This window comes from Electrona antarctica (genome assembly GCF_951216825.1).
Source record: "Electrona antarctica genome assembly, chromosome: 14".
Taxonomy (NCBI): domain Eukaryota; kingdom Metazoa; phylum Chordata; class Actinopteri; order Myctophiformes; family Myctophidae; genus Electrona; species Electrona antarctica.
Window position 1 is genome coordinate 23322034 of NC_136795.1, and position 27584 is coordinate 23349617.

The window sequence follows — 27584 nt, forward strand, 5'->3', positions numbered from 1 at the left end:
TTTATATCACATCTGCATCTAAGCTAGTGACACACCCACAGACCCACTTTGGTTCCCAGGTCAGGGCATTTCCAGTTCTGAACCAACTTTTAGGGTTCTGAACCAATTCATTTTCAGTGGTTCAATATTAGGCAGAGAAAAAGGAACAGAACCAGTTCAACAACGGTGGAAAAGGGGCCTTCGAGTTGTTCTCTAGACTAATAGACTACAGTTTGAGTTGTCTCTCTTTCCAGTAGACTACAATTTTAGTTGTTCGCTCTACTAGTACTAAGTACTAGTAGACTATACAGTTTGGTTGCTTCTCTCTACGTAGACTAGTTTGAGTTGCTCTGCCTCTCCTGTAGACTACAGAGAGTAGTAGAGTTTGAGTTGCTCTGCCTCTCCTGTAGACTACAGAGAGTAGAGTTTGAGTTGCTCTGCCTCTCCTGTAGACTACAGAGTAGTAGAGTTTGAGTTGCTCTGCCTCTCCTGTAGACTACAGAGAGTAGTAGAGTTTGAGTTGCTCTGCCTCTCCTGTAGACTACAGAGAGTAGTAGAGTTTGAGTTGCTCTGCCTCTCCTGTAGACTACAGAGAGTAGTAGAGTTTGAGTTGCTCTGCCTCTCCTGTAGACTACAGAGAGTAGTAGAGTTTGAGTTGCTCTGCCTCTCCTGTAGACTACAGAGAGTAGTAGAGTTTGAGTTGCTCTGCCTCTCCTGTAGACTACAGAGTAGTAGAGTTTGAGTTGCTCTGCCTCTCCTGTAGACTACAGAGAGTAGTAGAGTTTGAGTTGCTCTGCCTCTCCTGTAGACTACAGAGAGTAGTAGAGTTTGAGTTGTTCATTCATGTCTCCTTCCGTCACGTCACCCAGTGCTTCTTGGTTCTCCCTGAGCATCAGGAAGATGGCCGCCAGCTGCTCCTGTTGCACCCTGGGAAGTGAAGTCACACACAGCAGTAGCCCTGTCAATCCCACTAAAGACACCACAAATCCACAGAGGGGTGTCCTGGGTGCGGCCATTACTGAGGTGTACCATTGCTACACCTGGCCTACAGGGCACTGCTCCATGTATTATATAGGCCTATATATGAAATTGATGTTTTAATGTTTTATTGAACTAGAGTTTCAGGCTTCAAATAAAATCCAGTCCTACACTATATTACTCTGATCAGAGCAATAGTCAACTGAGATATTGACATTTGACATGTTAAACATTGCTGTAGTGCCCCATACTAGTGTATGTGTTGGTTTATAGGTCCCTGACATGCATGGCCACCTCAGAAGGTTTATAGGTCCCTGACATGGCCACCTCAGAAGAAGCCATGGGTGATTTGTAACCCGCAGCACAGGTTGGACTAACGGGAGGTCTGACTTAAGGGCAGTCCTCCATGGCCTAGCCTCGCATAGCGATACTAATATCACTGTAATCTGCCCTGGGGCAATATGCATTGCAAAGGTAGATGAAGGCTGGCTGGCTACACAAGGCTAGACATGGCCCCTGGTGTGACTATCGTCATGGCCATGCAACCCCTGAACCGTGTTTGTGTCGAGTTTGGTGTGGATTTAAGCGCCTTGCAGGTCCAAATGTTACCCGTTTGTGACGTCCACCATCCTCTCATTAGGCAATTTTAGGATAGGATTATTTTTCAATAATCGATTTAAGCCGCATTTCCAATTTGGCTATTATGTGCACCCCAGACAGTTTTGAAGTTGCTTGATTCAATATCCAGAACCTTCCTATTATGAACCCATTGTAACTTCAAACTCTAACTCACCATGTTACTCACTGAAAACAGATGCCTCTGGTTCTGGTAACTGATATTGTCTTCTTTAATTTTTAAATGAAAACAATAACAGATAAAAATCGATGTTAAAATGACCCCAGAAGTGTTTAAAAGTGAAATGCCCATTTCAATTGATTAGTTTGTTTAACTGCCACACATCCTGAGTGGCCTGGGCATGATGAGAAAACTATACTAACTACAGTCAAAATACTGTCCCCCAGCAAAGTACACTTTTCTTGAACTGTTTTATTCATGTTTGTTATTTTAAAGCACACGCACACAGGCACGCACACACTCTGTGAAAGCCTCTCAACAGTGAAGTAGGCTACTGTACTGGTGATGCTTTGTAAGCCTAAAGGGCCTTCATCCTTTATACAGAGCTTTTACCAGGCTGGACTTCTTCCAATCCTGACATCACAGAACATTATTTACTAGACCTTTTCGGACAGGGGCAACACATTTAGTGTTTATGAGAATGCCAAATTATAAAATAGGTACTGTTTTTCCACACCATTTGAATGTGTGGAAAACCTCTTTGTCTTAAAAGTAATAAGAAACAGTTGGTTTTCCTTGATACCACAGTTTGCTTCATCTGACCCAGAAATTATAGTAGACGTGAAAACAAGCATAAGAACACAAGCGTTGGTTTAGACAAATTGGCTTTAATAATCCAGAGTTTATACAGTAAAACCCCCAAGTTTAAACAAATAGTTATCTACAAGGTCTGTACGGTTTCATAAACGCACTATGTATCAAACACGTTATGTCACATATATTCAAGCTAAAATAACTCATACTCTGTCACATGGCGGTTTCAATTGGTGACAAGAAACGAGTTATCTAAGATAGCAACGGGACAAGTTGTAGCTAATATCTCCGTTCTTGTCGCCAAGCGACAACGCCACACTACGGTAACGGAGTGTAGACCTACATTTTGCTTTAATGTATACCAGACATGAGTGTTCATTGGCATTGTGCATATCTAAATGATACAAATGTCTACCGCAGGAGTGAGATATTGATTACAAACTCTGGTTTTCTTTTTTCCTCTCTCCTTTTGGTACTTTTGAAAGTTTGGGATGTTGTTAACCATAGGTTAACCTTAACCTATGTTAAGGTTACCACATTGTTGTCCTTTTTCTTCTGGAGACGACAATTTAATAAAAGTTTAGCCTGTAAAACAAGAAAATACTACTCTAACCTTTCTCTGCTTTTTACCGACAATGTCTAATAACTATATTCCTAATCCAAACAGATCAAATTCCTATTCTCCAATTTCTACCACCTGAATGCTTATTCTCTGCTGCTCTTTCTCCACTTCCAAATTGGATTTTCGATTTTGGAATCTTCCCTCCCCATATAGACAAAATTACAACACAATTAACACCACCCAGACAAACACAAGGCAAGCAAAAAATGTGTACAATACAACTTCAGAGGCACTTGGGTGAATGGCTTAAAAAAAGCCGCTCGCAATTCACAGGCCAAAACAAAACAAACCGACACGGTCGCATGTCTCCCCCGAAAACACCGTAGAAGAACTACAGGGAGGGAAGAGTAGAGGCCGATGGTTGGGTCCAGGGCTCCGTGCGGCGTAGTAGTCGTCGACAAGGCAAACCGATCTTCCAAAACGCATCTTCTTTTTTCCAAAAGGTTCCTCCTCTCTCTCAAAGATCAGCTTAAAAGCAAACCAAACGAAACAAATCAAAAACAAAGAAGAGGCTGCTGGCAGGGAGTCTTTTTATGTTTGCTCAGAACTCTGAGGCTCTGGAAGGGAAGAGGGAGAGGAGACGGAGTGTGAGTGTCAGAAAGTTAAAACTGGTATTAGAGGTCAGTATAGTAGTGTGTTATGTCAATGGTTCTCAACCTTAACAGGCCGCGGCCCCCCCCAAATAATCATACTGTATTTGAACTGGGAGTGGGGACCCGCCCCCAACCTGCAGTAGGAGTTAGGAGCAGCAGTAGGAGTTAGGCATTGCATTTAGTTTGACTCTTTTGAGGCCTTTAAAAAGGCTTAATTTGCCACTTCACTGACATCTGGGGACCTCTCCCCCAATCATGTGGGGACCCCCGGCCACAGGTTGAGAACCACTACGTTATGTATTGCTGTTAGCAGAGAACAGACTAAACCCTCTGTTCTTATAGGCCCTGCGTTCAGACTGGAAGCCCAAATCCGATTTGTGGCCTACAGTGGATGTCGCATTGTTTTTATGCAGTTAGATATTTGCTAATCTGACTTGAATCACAAAATCCTTAGACTTGTTCAGACTGTATAAAACCAATCTGACTCAAATCTGGATAGGAAATGAGATTTGGGCTGGATTTGGGGTGTTCAGATTGAACAGGGCCTTTGACATAGCACATCTTCAAGCTCACAACGCATCGATGCATTGTGAGCTTGTAGATCTGCTATTTTCTCAAGTTGAGCGTGAACGTTTTCAAGTACGTTTTCAAGTACTTCCCAGTTCCCAGTAGCCCTTCATGGAAGTACTTCATCCAATGCAATTATAATGTACTTATTGTGAGTCATATCGTTAGAGGTATTCAAATACGTTATCGAATATCGCATGCTTTTCTAATATTGTGCAGCCTTAATACAGGGCGCCATTGAAAAAGAGACCTTGGTCTCAATGGATTTCCCTGAAATAAAGGTTTCAATCAATCCATCTCCAACCTCTCAACTTGTGAGCTTGTAGATCGGCAATTGACGCAGGGACCCAGTCATATGACGGGACTCTAAATTTAAAACTGGGAAAGCATAGCGGTGCTATTTTAAAGTTTTGCGTTGGCTATTCAAAAATAGCAGATATACAAGCTCACAGCACGGTTTTAGAAAGTGCTGATTTAGAAGACATTTGTGGAATGGGCCTCAGGTCTTAATAGGTTAAGCATGGAAAGAGAGTAGAGTTAGCACTCACCGCCGAGCGACGCAGCATGCAGAGTTAGGAGGGTAAGTAGCACCGCTTGTTGTAGGTTAAACTGGAATAAAAACGCCAGCAGAAAGACCACCGCTTTCCCCCCCCAACGTACAGAAAGAGATTGTAGCCCACCACCATGTTAGTACAGTATGTCCTCAGGGATTGAAACAAAAGCAAATCTCACGACTGAATGTGTTTGTCAGGCCCAATAGGTCCGGTCTCAGTCTGTGATTTGTGCTGTGTTCTCTCAACAATAGGCTGTGTGAACAGGAGCCATATTGGAAAGAAATTGGGCCTCTTCCTTCACAGGTGTTACCAATGAATCAGTGATTCCAATAAAGGCTCTATTCCATTTGGTGTAGCACAGTGGTTCTCAAACTTTTTGAGTGGTGTAAACCACTCCTACAACTGGCTTTTGTGTGCAGAAAAAAATGAGCATGGTTGCTATGTTCAAAATAATTTCTGACGTAATTAAATCACACCCGGGTGAACTGGATGACCGTAGCAACCATGCTCATTTTTTCTGCACAAAAAAAGCCAGTTGTGAAATCACATCCGGGTGTGATTTCATTACGTCAGATCAGAGCTGATCATGCTATATAAAACCTTACACCACTCAGTTCACACGGGTGTGATTTTTTATTTCATTTCAAGGATTCAAGGAACTCTGAAAGTGTACAAATGGAACCAAATGGAGCCGTAATTAACATCATTGGTAACACCAGTTGAAGAAATGTCCATGCGTCTAGTACAGTGGTTCTCAAACCCTTTCATTTCAAAGCACCTCCATAACTCTTGAGAGTTACAGACCTGTAGGGGTCCATTTGGGACCCCCTTAAAGGAAACCATGACGGTCCCTGGAACCAGCTCTGGGAACCACTGGTCTAGAGGGGTTGTCAACGCATTTGGTGTGAATGCACCACGAACGAGGATGGACGGAATAGAATGGAACGGACGGACGGACGGAGGGATAGACGGACGGACGGATGGAGCAGTATTGAAGGTGGAAAAGAGAAAGGCGGTAAACTGAATACCTGACTGTGTGACGTCCATTGATGGTTCATTCTCTGTGCTGTAATGACCACCACAGATTTTATACTGACTGATGTAACATTTGCTATTATAAAAACTGTACTAGTCCAACCTGATGCAGTGAGTGAGGTGACATGTAAATGGACGGTTAGGCTGTCATCAACATTTGTTGCATTAGTGACCCTCTGAATAGACACATTTCTCCTCATAGGGTTGAAATTCCTCATCACATCTCAATAATTAGTGTGATTCTCAAGTTCAACAAAACAGTTGGTGTTAGTGCTGTAGAGGGCGCCAAAGTACAACAGTAGGGAGCTCATGTTTACTTGCAGGGTGCAAACAGGCTACAGCAGTTGTTCTCAACAAATAAACAAATAACAAAACAAATAAAATAAATACATAAAATGTTGGTATGCATGATTAGGCCACAGACCCCCATAACTCTGAGAGTGTACAAATGGAACAAAATGGACACGTCCATTTGGTTCCATTTTGTACACTCTCAGAGTTAGAGACCTGTCAGCAATTTAGCTGTGGGCCCCCTGGAACCCCATCAAGGACCCCTGGGGGACGCCACTTTGAGAGCCACTGAGTTAGTAATATACATAGCCAGCCATACATAGCCAGCTAGCAACTCCTTAGACTGGACTAGCTAAACATAGCACACAGGTGTTGCTTATATGATCGGCATTGCATGCCCAGTCTGTCATTGGCAGTATAGAAAACAAAACAACTGCTTTGCTGGAGGAAAAGAATGCACCCACGACCATGTCAACCGGCTACAGCGATACGGTCACACTGTGTCGTAAGTACATTCTCTGTTAGAACGACTTTGAAAGTTCAAACACACACACACACAGACGTGCAGAGGGATGTTTGCAAACACAGCTGCTGGCTTAAGATTGATTCACATTTTGTCAGGTAGCTCCTAAAATCTGAGAGGCGGTGATAGAAATCTCACTGGAATATTAGAAATGGGACATACTATGAACTATATTGATATTATTAACTATTATGGATTGGGGGTAAGTCCCTGTGACATAGGCCTACTATAGTGTCATCAGGGGGTGAACTTGTACATCAAGCTGCCTCACGATGCTACAGAAACAAAAGCAGCTAGCTCAAAATGAGTCGCTTCGAGATGCATTTCAAGCTCGGTGAAAGTGGATCTTTTCTTTTTTTTTTTTACTTTAAAATACAGGACATACAAAGACAGAAAAGGAACAATAAGAACATGAAATAAGAACAACATGGATCTACCCTCCCACTTTCCCATCCTGAGGGGAGAATTATAGAGTGAAGCACAATTAAATGTGTATAGCAATAGTAATAATAATAATGGTAATTAAAATATATATAGTAAGAAAAATATGTATAGATAGAGAAAAAATAATAGGATCTTGTACTTTCGATGCTTTTGTGTGACGCTGTAGAACGATCATGTAGGGCATACATTTACAAAAAAACAAACAAAAAGTTGACGGGTGCTGAAAAAGAATATATACGTACAGCAAGAAGGTAGGATGTTCTTAAGCTCCCAGTAGTATTTCATTTAGGATTCAACGGAATTCAACAATCAGGAATCAATTCCTTCCTGATGAAGAACGGTGTGCGGACATCCTACCTTCTTTCTGAGCTTAAAGGACCACTTCACCACTTTTCAACATCTCTTCATATAATTGGTCCTCACTAATGTTCATGATAAAACACCACCATTTTTTCCTACTCAGTCTGTGTCTCATAGGAGGGCGTTGGGCAGTTCGGACACCCGTCCACCAGTGACATAATCATTAGGCAGATTTTTTTTTAAACAAGATTTGTTTTAAAATATATTTAGATTTTTATTATCGTGAGAACGATGGCTTCAACTATTGCATTGCAACTTTTCAGGAAAAGAAAGCCTGCCGTTTCTATTAGCTTGGATTCACCATCGATGATGTCACTGGTGGCCGGGTTTCTGAACTGCCCACAGCCTTCCTATGAGACACAGACTGAGTAGGAAAAAATTGTGGTATTTTATCATGAACATTAGTTAGGACCAATTATAGGAAGAGAAGTTGAAAAGTGGTGAAGTGGTCCTTTAATGGATGTCCCTGGTTGACACCAATATAACACTCTGCTTTTGTCCGAAGATTGTTCCCAGATGCGTTGTTCAGTGAAAGAGTACATGTACATGTCACAGTCACATGACCCACATAGGTTGACGTGTATATAATGTACCATGATGACACCAGGCCCTCCTTTATGAACAGAGGCGGTTTAAGGGCCATATCGTAGCTGGTGGTGGAGGTGGCTACAAAGTGAACGTTTTAAGCTCCAGGAAATTGTGTGTCAGCACCACTGCGAAAATACACTTCACTCTCATTTTTCCCCCCACAGCCCACATGAATAGCCAGGATGTAAAGGAGAATTCCGGATTAACCATTTTCTTACCTTAATCTGATGTTATATCCAATAACGAGTGGTACAGGTGAAATATTACATAACTCCATCCAGAGACACATCTGTCTTTCATAATGACCAAATACTCTGCAGTGTTTTGTCCCAAATGGGCTTTAAAGGCGAACAAGCCTAAGACCCTGCTGCGGTGCGCTCTGGATGGAGTTACATAATGTTTCACCTGTACCACTCATTATTGGATATAATAACATCAGATTAAGGTAAGAAAATGGTTAATCCGGAATTCTCCTTTAAATTGGTTAAGCCAATCTTTTTTGACGATGGGCTTGTAAATCTGTCTCTGATGTCAGTCCTCTATCTATGACATATATTACAAAATCACAGTTATTTTGCAAAGTATATAATTGAGATATGTACTGTATGAGTGGAGGTATTTCTGTGGCCTACTGGCAATGTGCACAACAAATCCAGTGCTGATTGGTCCAGCAGTTTGCAAGAATAGCACTGTGCACGCATGTACTGTATGCGCACACATCTGCTGTAAGTATTTCATAAGGCAGTTAGGTTTATTATTATTATTAGGTTTATTATTATTTATTACAGACTACTGCACCTAATCAATGGTTAATATAGACCAATAACACTGTTTTGTGCATGTTTAGCCCAGTGACTGTTATAACCGAGAGTTACATTTGTACATACACTCTCAGGCTTACTGAAAGGTAGAGGAAAACAAAGCAGCCTCCCAGAAAACACGGTTTGCTTGTTCAAATTGTCAGCAGTAATGTAAAGCGTCAGAGCGCTTAACATGTACACAACAGCAGTGTGGAGATGGGATTGATGAAGGGACAGGTGGGCTATCTTTAAGGGAAGAGGGAGGATTGATGAAGGGACAGGCGGGCTATCTTTAAGGGAAGAGGGAGGATTGATGAAGGGACAGGCGGGATATCTTAAGGGAAGAGGGAGGATTGATGAAGGGACAGGCGGGCTATCTTTAAGGGAAGAGGGAGGATTGATGAAGAGACAGGCGGGCTATCTTTAAGGGAAGAGGGAGGATTGATGAAGGGACAGGCGGGCTATCTTTAAGGGGAGAGGGAGGATTGATGAAGGGACAGGCGGGATATCTTAAGGGAAGAGGGAGGATTGATGAAGGGACAGGCGGGCTATCTTTAAGGGAAGAGGGAGGATTGATGAAGGGACAGGCGGGCTATCTTTAAGGGAAGAGGGAGGATTGATGAAGGGACAGGTGGCCTATCTTTAAGGGGAGAGGGAGGATTGATGAAGGGAAAGCACCTGTGAATAAGGGACAAGGTTTGGTTGGGGTGGGGGGGGGGGGGGGTGTGGGGGGGGGGGGGGGCTTATTGAAGAGAAATATGATCTTACCATTATGTTTCTAACAAACACTGTGGCCTGTTGGTGTTGTTTATAAAGAGGTAAAATCTGCTGTAAGCTCTATCCTGAAAGATAAAGATGGGATAGAAGTGAAAGCTCTGGTGAAAAGCAGAACAGTGAAGGCAGACAAGAAAATACCCCAAACTTTTTTTTTAACCCCCGCTGTTTACATAACAGTTTCAGTCAAACTAGAACTAGTCCTGAGTGTTGAGGGGTACAAATGGACCAGTATGGGTCCATTTGGTTCCATTTGAACACTCGCAGAGGCACCTGTGTGCAAACGGAAAGGTAAACGGGTTATAAGCGATTACAGCGCATGTGAGCAACCATTTACACAGGTTTGTGGAGATGCTTACGGCAACTTATTTCACTAGATCCTACATCCCTGGTTCTGGTGACTGACATTGTGCAGTGTTTCTTTTTCTTTTTTCAATTACTTATTCATTTCTTTATATATAAACATTTAGAAAATCAGAATAAAGAAGAAAAAGGTATAACAAAAAGTAGGCCCCGTCGAGCATTAGAAGAACATTATCAGTCACCGGAACCAGGGACGTGTTTATTAAAAGCGTCTAACATGGTTAAAATAGTGTTTGCAGTTACAATGGGTTTCAAATGGGATAAAATGAATATCAAAATATTGAATCAAGCTACCTAAGAAACTGTCTGGAAGCCAGAGCAGACGTTGAAATGATGAGTCCTGACGTGTTTTAAAGTGAAATAGCACAAGCAGGACCTTCATATGATGTGCGAAGTAATTATTTGAGACGTAAAGCTATAGCGAGCAATAAGAGCTGGCAGGCGACTGATCAGTGTGGTTTGTCTCTCTCCTTCCTAAAGCCCCCTGAGCTCCACTCTAAGCTCCTTCTAAGACCCTAAGCTCCCTCCCTACCTGATCCTAGATCTGTGAGGGAGCTTGGCAGTGGCACTCAAGTAAAAGTACCAATACCACAATGTAGACATATACCCCTCTGTTATAAGTGAAAGCACTGCATTCAAAATGTTACTCGAGTAAAATTACTAAAGCAAAATACGCTTAAGAATTACCATTGGATTGTATAGTAATGCGTTGTTTTCGTCACTTTAACTGGGCAGATTAACCTATAATAATACATTATCATTTATCACTTATTGTATGCTTTGTATTCATTTAAATCTTCAAAGTAACTAAAGCTAGTGACCAGCATCTATACTGTGGCGAAAACTTCCACAGAAGAAATAGCAGAAACTATTTTCCCGAAACTGAAAATACACTAGCGCCGAGGGACCATATGGGGTTCAAGTGATTAATAAGCACAGTACTTGAGTAGTAGTACTTGAGTAAAGTTGCTCTACAGCACTGCACCGTGGCACAGCTCTCGCCACTCAGCATGCCATGACGAGTAGCGTCTGCGTTTGTCCGGCTTTGGCTGCCGTAGTCTGTTGGTGGCGCGTGTGACGGGGAGAGGAGAGGGGACTCAGGGGAGAGCTGGCCGTAGTCTGTTGGTGGCGCGCCACGCGTGTGACGGGGAGAGCTGGCCGTAGTCTGTTGGTGGCGCGTGTGACGGGGAGAGAGGGGAGAGCTGGCCGTAGTCTGTTGGTGGCGCGTGTGACGGGGAGAGAGGGGAGAGCTGGCCGTAGTCTGTTGGTGGCGCGTGTGACGGGGAGAGAGGGGAGAGCTGGCCGTAGTCTGTTGGTGGCGCGTGTGACGGGGAGAGAGGGGAGAGCTGGCCGTAGTCTGTTGGTGGCGCGTGTGACGGGGAGAGAGGGGAGAGCTGGATTGTTGTGACACATGACAACATAGTTCCCTTTGTTTTCTGGGTCGCACAACGGCAGCTTTAACGAAGGCTTGGGAAGGAGTGGGGCGGAGGGCGGGGGGTTTCATCATAATGTAATCCAATTTCTACACTGAAGAGATGTAATTCAGATCTGATGGCTTGAAGCGAGAATGGAAGATGACAAAAGTCAAAGCCAACACTATAAAATGTGCCAGCAGCCCTCATTAGTCCGGACAATGTTTTACATTGTGCCATGAGTCTAAAAAACGTCAAACTTCAAGTTTTACACGGTACTGTGCTGCTTGTGACACCAAGCAACTATAAATACTTGGTGTACTGTACTGTATTTCTATTTTCTATTGTCCTCGGTCGGCCCCTTTTACTCTCATTCACAGAGAACTTCCAGTTCCTAAACGCCCCCCCCCCCCCCCCCCCCCCCCGAGACCCTCCACAGCAGCATATAGCACAGTATGGAGATCAGCAGCTGATAGTGTCTGCAGCGCTGGCCATGGTTATGATGTCACAGCTCTGTGGAGCGGAGGCCTCGGGGCACGTTTTGCAGGACAGACGCAGAGACGCGCGGGAGACAAACATTAGCAGCCAGATGCAGTATGAGGTCACACACACTGACCGGAAACTAACGACTACTGGAGAGGTTCTGGCTGCTGCAGAGAGAGAGGGAGGGAGAGAGAGAGAGAGGGAGGGAGAGAGAGAGAGAGAGAGAGAGGGAGAGGGAGAGGGGGAGCCTGGTTTCCTCACTTTTTCCTCGAGCCCCGTGGCTGCCGATCGGAACCGAGCAGAGAAATAATATGCAACTCGGTTTGATACAACTGACCCACATAGATCATTTATCAGTTTCTATATAGTGTTCCAGTTTCGATTGTGTCTGCTCAATTGTTTTTAGTTAGTTCTGTGTCAGATGAACTGTGACTTTCAGTTTCAGCTGAAGGCTCTGCAGGATTAGCGGTGTAGCTGTATGTGTGACACCAGTTCTCCTGCATGGTGAGGTCAGATCGCAGCTAAATGCCAGGTCTGCATGTTAAGCACTGAGATGGGATGAAAGAAAAAGCAGGAAGCAGCGAGTAGGGACTGTTTGCCATAAGCAGGAACGTGCAGGAATGTGCCATTCGGCGGTTTTAGCATGGACCACAATGCTATCGGGCTTCTTGATAGAACGTAGCAACCGTAGCAGGTTCCGGTTTACCGCTAACCTGTTTAGCACTTAAGAATGGTTCGATGGTTTAGCATCTTTGATTGGAACAAAAACATTATGTTGAAAAGACACTAACCCTAACGCCCCAATTTATACTCCAGTCAGAGAAGGTGATCTATAAACTCACATTGTGACACATTGTGTCCTTGAAGATCGCCCATTTTCGCCGTGTGATGCTTACTGCAGGCAGTGTGGATTTCATCGACTAAAACAATGACGAAAAATGTTCGTCGACCACCCTTTTTCACAAACGAAAACTAAATAAAAACTAAGCTATGATGACTAAAACTAAGACGGTCAATATATTGACAATTTCGTCAACAAATAACTAAACTAGACTAAAATGTTAGGGAGGGACTAGTGGAGAAGAGATCCAGTCATTTTATGTTTGGTTGCGCTCTCAAAATAGCAGATCTACAAGCTCACAATGTGCGAGCTTGTAAATCGGCTATTTTCAAGTGTAAAATATGCCATTACGAGGTAATTTTTTTAATTACTAAACTCGCATGCTATTTAGTCAAAATCAACACTGACTGCACGTAAAAGCAGAGCTGGCTTGTGGACACTACTGTTGCCAGGCACTGGGTCTAAGCAAGATCGCCCAACAGTCATGCTGCGGTGGGTTGCAGTGGGAGGGGTTTAGGGGCAGGGGGCGGGGCATGGAAGGGGCGGGGTCTCACCTTGATTCGTCCTCCATGTCCTCTTTGGTCATCAGGGTCTCAAACTTGCTCTGCTTCTTGCCGGGGGTGTAGTCAACGGAGGCCGAGTCTGAAACACAGCGGAGAGGAACAGGTTAAAACAATATGCATATCGTCGCCGGGGGGCAGAAACCTTTTATCTAAATTTTTTAAGTTGTGTTTTTTCATGAATTAACCCCTACTTGATCATACCAGTGTCCCACAACGCCCTACTTGATCATACCAGTGTCCCACAACGCCCTACTTGATCATACCAGTGTCCCACAACGCCCTACTTGATCATACCAGTGTCCCACAACGTCCTACTTGATCATACCAGTGTCCCACAACGCCCTACTTGATCATACCAGTGTCCCACAACGCCCTACTTGATCATACCAGTGTCCCACAACGCCCTACTTGATCATACCAGTGTCCCACAACGCCCTACTTGATCATACCAGTGTCCCACAACGCCCTACTTGATCATACCAGTGTCCCACAACGCCCTACTTGAACATACCAGTGTCCCACAACGTCCTACTTGATCATACCAGTGTCCCACAACGCCCTACTTGATCATACCAGTGTCCCACAACGCCCTACTTGATCATACCAGTGTCCCACAACGTCCTACTTGATCATACCAGTGTCCCACAACGCCCTACTTGATCATACCAGTGTCCCACAACGCCCTACTTGATCATACCAGTGTCCCACAACGCCCTACTTGATCATACCAGTGTCCCACAACGCCCTACTTGATCCTAATGTGTGTGTGTGTAGTGTGTAACGTCCGGTGGTGCATCCGGATGTGAGGTACGTAACATCCGGACAACATGAAAAGTCGTGGGTCACGTGGTGGGCTTTGAGCAAATGGGAGAGGGAATATAGTGTTGCCAGGTCCGCGTATTGTAAGCGAGTGGTAGTGTGTGTAAGTAGCGTGTTAAATGGAATGTTTTCTGTGCTTGTTTTCATAGACGTGGCAACAAATTAGGCGGGGGTGTCGGTGCTTGTGGCGTGTTTGTGTTTATTATTGATATTGATATTGTTTGAGAGTCTGGACGGGAGCCGGCTTTAGTGGCAGTGCAATGACAATTTGTACGCGGGTGGTGTTGAGTGTGGGCGTGCGGCGCGACATGAGGAGATAGCCATGGATCGACGCGGAGGGTAAGTCTGTGACGTGTTAGTGTGTTGTTGCAGTGTGTGTTGCAGCGTGGTGCGCAGCGTGTCAGTGACGTAGTAGCTGGTGACTTTGGTTCCCTTTTCCTGGTTTGGGCACACCTTTTCAAATGTATAATAGATGTGCAGAGTTTATTTAGTTCTCTTTTGAGATTATGCCAGGATAAGACAGAAGGCTCCTTCTCTTGTATGGAGAGCCAGAGTCAACTGGGATTGACATTATAATGATGTTATAATCTGACACTAATCTGGACACTTGGTCTGAGACGCTGGCCACTGCTGACAGACACTGCTTAGACGCTGGAGACACTGCACTGCTGACAGACACTGCTTAGACGCTGGCCACTGGCCAGCACTAATGTCTGAAAGTAGAGCTGAATGACTTATCTCAACAGTTGGTCAGGCCACAGCTATAATAAAGATCTTACTGTATTGTCTGTCGAACGGAAACACAGAATCCTTGTAGCTCCTTTAGGGATGCACGATTAATCGGTCATGTCAGAATCGGCCTTGAAAATGACATCAGTATTGAACCGATATCTAAATGATATATTGGTTTTGCATTTATTACGTTTGAATGTGAAGCTGAAAAAGCCTTTTATGATGAAGGTTTTTAACTCAAATCTTTGCTCCTGGGAGTCCCTGGAACAACATAATGAGATGGGGCCAAACACATAGTTTTGGGGGTCCTTGTCATGAAAAAGTATGAGCACCACTGATATAGCAACATACTTGGTGTTAGGAATGTCAGGATTTAGAACATATTTGTATTATCGGCCTCAGGTCCATTTTCTGAAAAGTGACAGCTTTGGACATAAAAGGTTTTTCCACCAACGATGTGTTGTAATGTGGCGTTGTGTGTACTACTGTCACGCGCTGTCATTCGCCAACGTGACAGAGAAACACTTAATCTCGCATGCAGGAGGATTTCCTGCTTTGATCAATGAAAAGATCTGTCTGGTACTTTTCCATAAATGTAGCATGTTTTGTATAATACATCTTAACTGTCCATTTCCTCACCACGGTTGGAGAGGAAGCACAACCACATAATCACAAGTGTACCATGAAAAGTCAGTTAAGTCGCTGAAGCGTCGACCCAGTTCAGTTTGGATGCACCACATCATTTGGAACAAACTCTCAGAAACCTGCTGGTCTGCCTCAACTCTCACTTGTGTTAAATCACGGCTAAAAACGTTTCTGTTTGCCATTTCTTACACTCTTACACGCTATATTCATTTTAATTTTACCACTTTTTCCATCCCTAATTTAGTCAGACAATTAATTCCTCCCAGTTGTGTGTGGTGTTGCTGTCACTGCTGTTGTATTCTACCGACTCACCTGCCAGGGAGGAGGCCCCACCGGGAGGACATAGTGCCTTCGTGCCACTCCTCCCGCCCAACATTCCGTGCTGACAGGTGCCGCCCCAGAGTAATGACTAATATCACCCACCCCGCCCGGCTTCCCTCCCCCGGACCCGGGCCAATTCTGTTTCTATAGACGCTCGACAAAGCCGCTGCGCCACCCGAGCACATTTAATTTGTAGCCTACTGTTGTACAATATTTTATGTTGCATTGAATTGCCTTGTTGTTGAAGTGAGCTATAGAAATGAACATGCCAGAAATTTGCAGAGAGGCAAAGATATTGGCTTTTCCTGGAAACACGTTATCTGCTCTCTGCACAGTGGTGTTTAGAAGTGTTATTTTTACAACTCCAATAGGTTTATGCATGCAAAGAAAAGGCCTCCAATGCAAACACAACCCTGGTCAGAACTCACATTCTTTACTTAAGTAAAAGTATCAATACGGCAATAGAAAAAGTCTGGAATTCAAAATGTACTTGAGTAAAAGTACAAAAACGTACCTTACATTTGTATATTTGTACTAAATGGCCTTAAATGTACACAGTCCTGAAACTAGGGCATATTTACTGGTACAGGGAGGATTTGGAGATAGGGAAGGCTTCCATTATGGAACATAACCAGCCAGTGTTTCCGTTGGCTCTGCTGTGGAATGAGCACTTTATAGCAGGAGAACACATACCGCCATACAGTATGTAAACACCCCACAACGCGCCCCAGCTGTTCACACAGAAATACGTAACGCAGTGCAGTAGGGCTGTCACAATTATTACATAATTGTCTAATCGCAATTATATTGAATAATCATCAATCTATTCCAGGGTTAAAAATGTACATACATTTTCAATACTTCTGTACTTTCACTCAAGTCAACTTTTTTCTTTTTTTTTTATAACTTGTAACAGAGTATTTCTACATTGTGGCATCGCTACTTTATGTAAAGAACTACGAGTGGTGCTTACCGTTGTAGTTGTAGGGCTCAGGTAAAGAACTACGAGTGGTGCTTACCGTTGTAGTTGTATGGCTCAGGTTCGTGGATGTGCTCTGAAGCGTACTCGGCGACATAGACGGGGGCTTCATCCTTCATGGGTTCTGGGTGGGCTTCTGGCTCAGGGGTTAGGGGCTTCTCCACAACAGCTGGCTCAGGCTCTGCTTCACAGACACACAACACAGGCAGGTCACAGCAGCGTTGATTTTGACAGCAAATTTTGATTTAGTTTTAGTCATAGTCTTTTGAATGAAATTCCACTTCATTTCAGTCATATTGAAATGTCACCTGAAATGTTTTAGTTTGAGTCTACTGTAGTTTTAGTCGACTAAATATCATGTGATTTTAGTTGATTAAATCTACAGTTGATTTTGGCGAGAAGAATGTAATTTGGCTGGCCTTGGCTGATTTTACACTTGGTTGCTTGCTGAAAATAGCTGATATACAAGCTCACAGCGCGCCGCACTGTGACACGCTGTGAACTTGTAGATCTGCTATTTTCAAAGCGCAACACCCGATCGCAACCAAACATAAAATTACTTGACGTGCTTTATGAAATAAAAATACAAATAAAAACTAATAGAAAAAGTTAAAAACTGTAACAACCTTCGGGCTCGGGCACCACCTCGGGCATGGGTTCAGGTACGATCAGCTCTGGAATAGGCTCTTCCACGACGGGTTCTGGCACCTCCACCACGGGTTCTGGCACCTCCACGACGGGTTCTGGCACCACCACCACGGGTTCAGGCTCAGGGACCACCACAGGCTCGGGGACCACCTCAGGCTGTGTGGAGGGACGGTAGAAACAGTCGTTAGATTCTATGACGGATGGACTAATATAGAAACCTCGTTTCCTCCATTTCTACTTTAGGTTTTTCCATCAATTATTTCCCTACGTCATACGAGAGTGTTACGGTAAATACTCAGCCATGCTACAAGCTTCGCTTGTAGTTCTGCCATTTTCAAAATAAATAAAAGTTAGTGTGATTAAGTGAGTCTGTGGGTGTCATGAATATTGAACCAATGATATGTATTAACGAGAGCTTGTGACTAAATAAATACCACATTGGATCCAATGGAACATAGATATTTTTTCTCCCTCGAGTAACCATTTTGGTCCAAAATGACGCGATTGGCTCCAATTTCCGATCACTTAATGGGATCGGGACAACCCTAATTTTGGACATAAGGTTTCAAACAGAAAGTGATCTCACACATCACACCACATACGTACCGTAATTAACGTAATGTGATTGGAACATATATGGAAGATGCTCTAAACCAAACTAAACTAAAACTGGTCAAAAGCTAATCTCCAAATGTTTATAACCTCAATAGACCTGTTCACATTTTACAACATAAACATTCTTAATGGCTCCAAATGTATTTCCCTTTGCAGTGCTCGAGAATATCAGTAGCTAAAAGGAAGTAAACATGAACCGCTGTGCACTAGTGGCCTAGTCACTGCGATCCTGGTGAGCTTAGATTGATTATAAAAGAGGCCTTGTAGCAGACTCCATAATACACTTTAACCAAAACGCCATTTTGGCATTTAGGCATCCCTACTACTGGAAGAATGCCTTATACAGCACTTGTAGAAGTTGTAGCTTACACACAAATCCTAAGAGTTAACTTAATTATACAACCTGTGTTCATAGAATCATCTCAGCAAACATTGTGTCAATAAGAAATATAGGTTTCATCAAGAGTGTCCTGATCAATCTTTACCACTTGAAATAAAGTAAATAGCAGATCTACAAGCGCACAACGCACATCTCAGAGGAGGGCTGTGGACAGTCCAAAAACCAGCCGACCATTGACATCGTTGGTGCGCAGGCTTGGTATTCATTTCAAACAATATTTGAAACGTTTTCTTTTATTAAAGTGAGAAAAGAACGGGTTCTATTTCAGCATGCTGTAGTTTCTGTAAGCTTGGAATCCCAATTGAGGTTGTCACTCACTGCTGGTAGGCAGGTCTACAGCCCACCAATGATACGCAGAATGAGTGGACAGATTTTCAAGACATTCTGCACAATGATTACTTTTGGTACTTTAATTACATTTTGAAGCCAATACTTTTATATAGTTTTACTCAAGTAAAGGTTGAATTCCAGACTTTTACTTGTAACAGAATATTTATTGAGTACTATGAAGGTAAGGTTGAGAATGGCTGAAGTGATCCTTTTAATCAACTCCGATGATCCCTGATAGCGCTGTGTACCGACAGTGATTAATGTCACTTGCAGCTCTCTCTCAGGTCCTCCTTTAAGGGTCCCAAATCCACCGCCTGCCACTGACACCATGACACACTCCCTCCCACCACTCTTCACTTAAATGGAAACCTTTCCCTTTTCGGGACCTTGGTCTCTGAGTGACCGCTAGCACAGACTCCATACACAAACACACACCAGCTATACTTGTCACAGTTGTGAGAACATCAACATTTTAGGATGGCTATTTTTTATGAATGCCATATATTATCTCTCTGCTGTCGGCAAAATCCACCAACTCCAAAACATTTCATCAGAAGATAAAATAAAAAGAAGAAGAAGAAGAAGAAGGAAAAAAAACATCCAGCTCAAGGGGCTTTAGGAGGTTTTGGCCCATGCGCCATTTAATACTTTTCATTGGTTCAATATTATTTTGAACACACAGACGTAACGGGTGTTCAATAGCACTAATGTATGATATGTATCAAAAACCTGAAAAATGGAGTTATCTGGTTTCTGCCAGTCAGCAACGATATAAAGTATATATGGCCATTTTTAACCCTAAAGTCGAAAATAACATGCATGTTGCATAACTCCAACCTTTAAACCTAACCTCTAAATATCTAAACTACCCTGAAACCTTTACTAAAAACATATTTAACCTCAAAAACAAGCATTTATCTTGGAAAACTGTCCTCACAATGTCCATTTCTCAAATTTGTATAAATTATATAGTAACAAACACACACACGTGCACCACGCACGCAGCTACGCACACACATGTCTCTGAAAAGACAGAGTCAAGGCCACAGCCTTGTCACTGACTGTGTGCATTCACAAGGCAGCTGTTTGCTGACTTTGCATAGATAGCAACAGGAGCTTCTCGCTCGCCGCACCCAGCCATACATGGACGGTCGGCGCTAAGAGTTGACACCTTCCTTTTAGTTTATGAATGATCTATAAATGAAGAATGAATAAGAGTCAAAACTGACATGACGGCGCAGCTGTCATAAGTTTGACCTCTCGAAAAGGAAAGGTCAACCAGTAGGAGACGCAAGCAGACAATTACAGTTACGGCCTTACATAAGTGAGACGAGGAGATAAGACGTAAAGGGTTATTTCACTTTCAAACATGTCTTTTAATGTCTACTCAGACTTTTGTGAGACAGTTTTTAAGTTGCTTGATTCAGTATTTATTGTTATCAGACACTATACACTATATCACTATACAAACATTGTACCTTCAAACTAAATCTTTTAACTATTTATCGAAAACAACTTCTTCTAATACTTGAGAAGGCTGTGTTTTTTCAATTACTTTTAAATTCTCTTAAACAATATATACATTGTATTTTTATAGATTCTTTCCCTCAAAACATATTAAAAACATAATAATAAAAAAATCACACCCGTGTGAACTGAGTGGTGTAAGGTCTTATATCAGCTGTGGTCTGACGTAATGTCTGACGTAATGAAATCACACCCGTGTGAACTGGGTGACCATAGCAACCGTGCTCATTTTTTGAGCACAGACAGACAGACAGACACGTAAACTAACAAAGCCAGTTGTAGGAGTGGTTTACACCACTCAAAAAATGTATAAAACCAAAACACGAAATCCAGAGTAGACGACAACACAACAAACATGTTTGAAAGTGAACTATCCCTTTAAGACCTTATGCAACTGAGGTGTTGAGAGTGCAACATCTGGTGGCTGTATGTTGTCTGTTGAACTAACATCAAAAAGGTGAAAGACAGAAAGGCTCTGTCTTCTCAGGAAACAGAGAAGTTTTAATGCCAGTAAACACGCCCCTACAGGTCACTCACGGAGACCGAGTGTGTTCTTACTTTCAACGTTGTCTCCTGGTAATGGGAACCTCTCGGTTAGAGATAAAAACAAGCTCACCCAGGTAGTCAAGACACACTATTGCAACTTGAGGATATACTGTATACAACCGCTACATAACCAAAAAGGCAATTCAGGTTTACAATGACTCTACCCACCCTCTTTGCCCTTCATTAGGCAGGAGGCTTAGCCTTTAGAGTACCATTAGCAAAAAAAAGAAGGCTTACAAGAATGTGTTTGTGCTTCATCTGCAGTGGATATTTTAAATAGGAACATTTTTAAATAACACTAGCACCCAATGCCACTACAGCCCATGATCACTGTTGCTGTGTTACGGTGTTGCTGGGAATACCTTATTTATATTGTACTTAATGGGCTGGCATTAAATTAGTTACTTTTTGTTTTTATTGTTTGTATACTGGTTGCCAGTGTGCAGTGTTTCCATTTTATGTCAAATTTGATGGACATTGGACAGGCAATAGAGTTTTATTGTCATATCCCAACGGGAATGGTACAACAGAACCAAGTAATGTGATCAAAGACACAGAACGATGTGTAGTTTGCACCTCTTCCTCTCATGTCAGCAAGTGAATTATTTGTCAAAAGTGTAACACAAGAGCTCCTCGGGATCCACATGGGAATGGTGTGTCCCCAGATGACAGTGATCTGACAATTTAAGGACTTTTAATACTTCAAAAAAGAAGTAATCAACAATATAATAAAGTATGGTCATAAAAGCCTCTGCACAGGCTATGGACAGGGTCAAAATGTGCCAATTTATCACACCTGATCACCCCTAGATCTCCATATATGGAGTTGTCCTGTTCTACATCACAATGATGTTCTGACACCTGCATAGACTCCGGCATGCCTGACAAAGAACTCCATATATGGGCATAAAAGGGACACAGACATAATAACTGGGTGGGGCATCCATGAACTACAAGCTCAGTGTAGCTTGTAGATCTGCTATTTTCATAATATTTGTGGAACAGAGTCAATCAAAATGAAATGCCTCTAACTCCTACAATTCCAAGACAGTGATTGTCAGGGTGAGGGGTCGCCAGTTCAAATGATTCTTTTGGGCGGGCTGAAAAGATGGAGAACCATGCAGTGGTGGACTGTGCACTCGTTTGCCTACGCTAACGCACCTGCTCTTAAGCTTTGATTCTAGGTGTGCGAAGGTTATTCTCTAACATTTGGAATATAGTTAACTTAAAAAAATATATATATAGTAATCTAAAATGACAGTTGCTTTCTCAGTTTTAATGTGTGTCTGGGTGTGCAGGGTGTTGCTGTAAAAGTGCACTAGTGTTCACTCAGAAAACCCGTCCCTGGGTAAAATAAAAGTAAACAATTAAAAATAAAAGTATTTGACATATCCACGATGTATGTATTAGTCCAAATTTTTCATTATAATCACCATAGAAAGTAAAATATTTCAAAGTATAATACGACATGTCAAAGAGAATTACTGTAGATATTTCTGTGGCCTACTGGCAGTATGTACAAGGAAGGAATCTGGCACTGGTCGCTCCAGCATTGTGAGAGATTAGCTCCACATACAAAGACAAGGCACACAGACTGTTATAGACAGCTAGTGGTAAACGTATCCGCCTGTCAATACCTGTCCCTGCCTCATCGCCAGACAAAAGCAGGACTCAACGACAAATGCATGGTCACATCATGCAAGACGTGGGTGGGACATTAAACCGGTGTTTCTCAACGGTACATACAGTAGCTCCAGTAGCAGAAAAAAGTATATTTACAGAAAAAGGAGTGGTGGAGCATTCCAGGGTGCTCTACTAAGCCCAATTGTATCTTGAGGTCAGACATTCTTTATATATAGTCTCTGTCGGGTGGAAACCTCATATGTCCAAAACAGTTCAAATTCTAAATGATATGAAAGTAGCAGATCGAAAGCTCCAACGTTCCGAGCTTGCAGATCCGCTATTTTTTATGCTTTTGTGTGACGCTGTAATAATTCCCCTTCTGTGATTAATAAAGTATATCTCTCAATATCAAGTAGGGTGTTAATTAAAAAAAAGAAAAATAGAATATGTAGATAAGTTCTGCCCCCCGACAACAGTGATATAATCTTTTATATCAAACTGGGCGTCATTGAAATGAAAGAGGTTGAGAACTAAAGTCCACCAGGACCGAGTGTATTAAAGCCAGTTGGCCTAGCTGTTCTCTGGTGGGCAGACCGAGGGGCATCTAATCCCAGCCCAGAACCCTCCCTTGCGCCCACACAGGAATGCCATCCAACCCTTCCTCTGAATGCCCCGGAATTCCTCAGCTATTAAAACACCAAAATACAGAAGAGAACCGGCAGTGGTGGGAAGAAGTACTCTGACTTTGTACTTGGGTAAAAGTAACCATATCACAATGTAGACATACTCTGTTACTCTGTTACAAGTTTAAAAAAAGTCCTGCATTTGAACAAAAGCATCCAAATGTACTTATGGTACCAAAGTACTAAAAAAGAAAATAAATCATACTTTTTTGAAAGTAAAGCTCACGATGCAACACATCGTGAGTACAGTACTTGAGTAAATGTACTTAGTTCCTTACAACCACTGGAACTAACCTCAAGGATGAAGCAAAGGCTTGCAGTGCGAGGCATTGAGTGAGCTTGTAGATCGGCTCTTTTCACAATTTTTACCACTTTCTTATATGATTTGACAATTTGGGCATTGTTTCACCAGGTTATATAGTAGTATAGTGTCCCGATTACTTCATGTAATCTGGGGACCCCCAAGGATCATGTGGGGACCCCCTGGGGGTCAGGCCACAGACTCCCATGACTCTGAGAGTGTACAAATGGAACCAAATGGACCCATTTGCACACTGTCAGAGTTACAGACCTATAATTGTCCATTTGCAGTGATAGCTGCAGGGACCCCCCCTATAGAACAAGGACATCTGGGGTTCCCCAAACCCCACTTTGACTGATGTAGCACTGATGTAGTGAGATGATGCTAGTGAGATGTACTGTATGTAGCCCAAACACCACAAGCCATCTGTCACGTTTGGCCATGTTCTATCACACCTAATTTGGTCAAATCATTCTTTCTGCGGTGATGAGTGGCCTAATGTTTGTATGATGAGTAATACTCCGATGACATCATCCCCCCATGATGTTTTAATTTCAGCACAAGAGGTTCTCCTGTGGCTGCGAGGCTTGGGGATTGAATGGGGGTCTTTGTTCTGGTGAGACTTGTATGTTCATGTTGGTCTTTTTTTTTTATTAATAAAAAGGTTATTTGAACCAATCTACTCCTGTATGTAGAGCAGTGGTACTTCATACTTAGTTTCAGTTCAGTTCAGTTCCGTTTTTTTTTTTTTTCAGTTCAGTTCAGTTCAGTAAAGTTTTTTTTTTCCCGGAATGGTGGACATATACAGTTCATACATAAAACATATTTCCATTTTTTTATTTTCTTTTTTTTCCCCTACTTCTTTTGAGTGTCTGTTGCTTATGTTCTGTCCAATATCCGAAAAAGGGCTAGGGAGAAGCCATAGGCTTGTTGGGCCCTATACCCCTGGAGTTAATTTGCATATTTAAGTGCACGTGTTGTAGACTGATGGATATCCGTCTACCTGCACAGTGCATACATTCATGTTGTCCTTACATTCACCTACACATATTCATATATAACATACATATACTGTAAATGAGCATATAAACATACAGCTACTTACATACACAACAATATACATCACATCAACACAATGATTCCTGCGGTGTAGAGTCAATACCTTTCATTGCCATTGTGTTAAGGTTTACAAATGATTGGTTGATTGATTAGGTCAAGGTGGCAAAGAGCATCCCGAAGTACATTGTTGGCAGATTATTATATGAGGGTTATTATTTGGGGGGTATGTGTATGATTCCTGCGTCTCATTCGTTTGTTATGCTATCCTTATAGAATATATATTAGTTACTCATAATGTATATGGTATGATAACCATGGTATAATATATGTTATGGTTTACTGTAATATGGTATAGTAGTTATAATAGGTAATATGGTTTTACTATAGTATAGTATATAATATATATGATACATGGTATGGTTTACTATACTTATATAGTACACAACAATGACAACATGCATTATGGTTCACTGCTACTACTACTACTACTAGTAATCAAAAATTGTTCTCTTCACTCTAGTTTTGAATTGGTTTGTTTCCACAGCGCTTTAATTCATCCTCCAGCTCATTCCACAGACTGACTCCGTAAGAGGAGATGCTCCTCGTTTTCAAGTTTGTACAGGTTTTTTGAAGTTCAGTGGTCCTCTAAGATTGTATCCCCTTTCCTTATCCAGAAATTTGTCTTGTACATTTACCATATCTGTGAGCTTCAGAAGGTGTGATTGTAAAAACAGTGGGTGTGTGTGGTCCCGGTATCTTACATTGTTTATTACTCTTAGTGCTCTCTTTTGAAGTATAATCAGTGGATTTATGGTAGATTGGTAGGTGTTTCCCCAATACCTCAAAGCAGTAGTTCAGGTAGGGTAGGATCATTGCGCAGTACAGCGTGTGCAATGAGCTGGGGTTGAGTAGGTGTTTTGCCTTATTTATGACCGAGATGCTCTTAGCCATCTTGTTCCTCACATATTCTATATGGGGTTTCCAGCAGAGCCTATGGTCTAGAATTACTCCCAATAATTTGTTTTCATATACTCTTTTATTTTATTTATTTTGGTCTACATTTTTTATGTTGGTCTTTTTGAGTGGTGCAACCACTTCAAGGAACAGCAATGTCTCTGACTTGTGTTAACCTATGTTTGTGTGTGACTCATGTGTGACTCATGAGTACCAGTAGGGGCGCTGTTGTGCCAGAAACAGAGACAGAGAGATAGTATTGCACTGTTGCCTGCTAATGAGAGAGAGAGAGAGAGAGAGAGAGAGAGAGTGGGATTTGCACCACTCAGTTCACACGGGTGTGATTTTTATTTTTTATTAGGGTTTTATTATGGTCTACATGATTTTTGTTTTACTTCGTACTTTACTTATACTTCAAATATTTCCCGGATGCCGGATCTGTCCGACATTTCATATTCCATCCTAATTGGCTTTGGGTTTCAAAGTTTGCAGGATTGGCCCGTTTTTAACAAAAAGCCTGAAATAATGAATGCAGCATGCAATTTACGTGGACAGACTTTCCTATTAGGCTGAGGGATATATCCCACCCCTTTCACATTGGCCTGTTATAGTGCCACCAACAGGTGGATTTTTGCAAGAATAAAATGCCTCAAATCATCCAATTGCAAAAAGAAGAAATGGCACCCTTTTCACATTGGCCTATCATAGCGCCACCAGGAGGCCACAACCTGACCTGCCCTGGACCTGCACTTTATCTATTTAGATTTTGTTTTGTTTTTTTAGTTCATGAAATTCTGAAATAATTTGCAATAATAATTAAAAATGTTTTGTAAACAAAAAGGTGTTGTTTACTCTATTTAGTGTATGTTGAAAACCGGGAAAATGTTGTATTTTTTAAAGATATTCGTTGGGACAATCCCGGCCAAACCGGGACGTCTGGCCACTCTACTACTGTAGCGCCAGAGATCGTAGTGACAGAGATGACCCTCCTCCATCCCAACCCGGCTTCCCACCCTCAAACACGTCCATGTGTGTTGGTTGGAATGCCCGGCCGAGCCACATGCCCTGTGGACAATTCCAATTTGTACGGAGTGCAGAGAAACACTGTGTGCTTGCTTCCTTAAAGTAACCTTCCTCTTCTAGTCTGAATTTGACCCCAGGTCTCTTGTGTAAGTGCTGACACTTTTCTCTTATCACTGAGCCTGCCTGCTTGCTCAGGGGAGAAATCGTATTGAATTTGGGTCTAACCAGAAAAAGGATTGTGTTGTCAAGGTTGTGTGTCCAACCTCGACACAGGATGTCTCAATGGAAGAGCAGGGAGACCAACTACAACCACCCAACTGTTTAAGTTATATGCACAAAATAAAATGTTATGCACACAAAGAAATTGCATAACAGAGCTGCAACTATCAAATACAGAGAATGTGGGATATTGTTTTTTCGGGGGAGGACTCAATCCATTTTGACAAACAAGTAGCACCCCAAATGGTATGGATAAAGAAACAGAAAGACTATTCGGTCTGTCTTGCAGTGTAAGAAACGTGCCCGCCTAATTAATGCACTAATTTAGCCTGTCTGGTACACAGAGTCAGCATTCAGGACGTCTGCCAGTCATGGAGACCTCCATGCCAACAGTTCCAGCAGAGAATCCCACACCTCTCTTTCGCAGGCCACATTATATCTGCGTTTCCTAGTCGCCTATACTCGCGGTAGCAGTATGTAGGAAATGTCCATACTGGCTTCATTGCATGGTCCTCATAAGAACATACTGGTGATTATGGGTTGATAACATTCGAAGCGGGTGCGGGGGCATGATGCCATCTTGTTTCGTTGTTGCAGATCCCATTAAATAAATGGCACTAAGATGGTAAGACCTGGTGATGGGGGGAGGGGGGGCGCATGTGTGAGCCAAGCTGGCTCCACAGAGATTAACACTCCGTTAGTCTTGACAAGGAACCAACCGAGGCAATAAGCTGATGCAGCAGAAAGGCCTTTTGGAGGGAGTGAGAGTACAGTATCCTATCACCTCATAGATTCAAGTACAAGTTTGATTAGAAAACATCATTGCATTGCATAACAATATGAATTAGGATGTTTCTTACAATTCAAGAGGACAGAGATAACATTGTAAGATTTTATTAGGTTGATCGTCTAAGAAATCGGAAACCTTGTTAGCCACTTAAGTAAGCCCCATACACTAACATTAGAATAGCCAAAATAGCTGTTTTTTAAAATAGTTATT

General features: G+C 42.4%; 1 protein-coding gene across 2 annotated transcripts in view; it reads right to left on the minus strand.

The window, feature by feature from the left end:
* Window positions 1-2401: 2401 nt before the first annotated feature.
* The window catches only part of LOC306936734 (uncharacterized protein), a 40337-nt gene continuing 15154 nt past the window's right edge, over window positions 2402-27584 (minus strand). The window contains exons 2-7 of one of the 2 annotated variants that reach the window (XM_079520352.1): window positions 17407-17460; window positions 17283-17364; window positions 16697-16837; window positions 13152-13239; window positions 5712-5749; window positions 2402-3526 (exon numbers count right to left, since the gene is read on the minus strand). In XM_079520352.1, coding sequence (XP_079376478.1) covers window positions 3501-3526; window positions 5712-5749; window positions 13152-13239; window positions 16697-16837; window positions 17283-17364; window positions 17407-17460 — 429 coding nt within the window. In that variant the 3' untranslated portion in view covers window positions 2402-3500. Of the gene's footprint in view, window positions 3527-5711; window positions 5750-13151; window positions 13240-16696; window positions 16838-17282; window positions 17461-27584 lie in introns of both variants that reach the window. The other variant, XM_079520351.1, reaches the window with a different exon arrangement.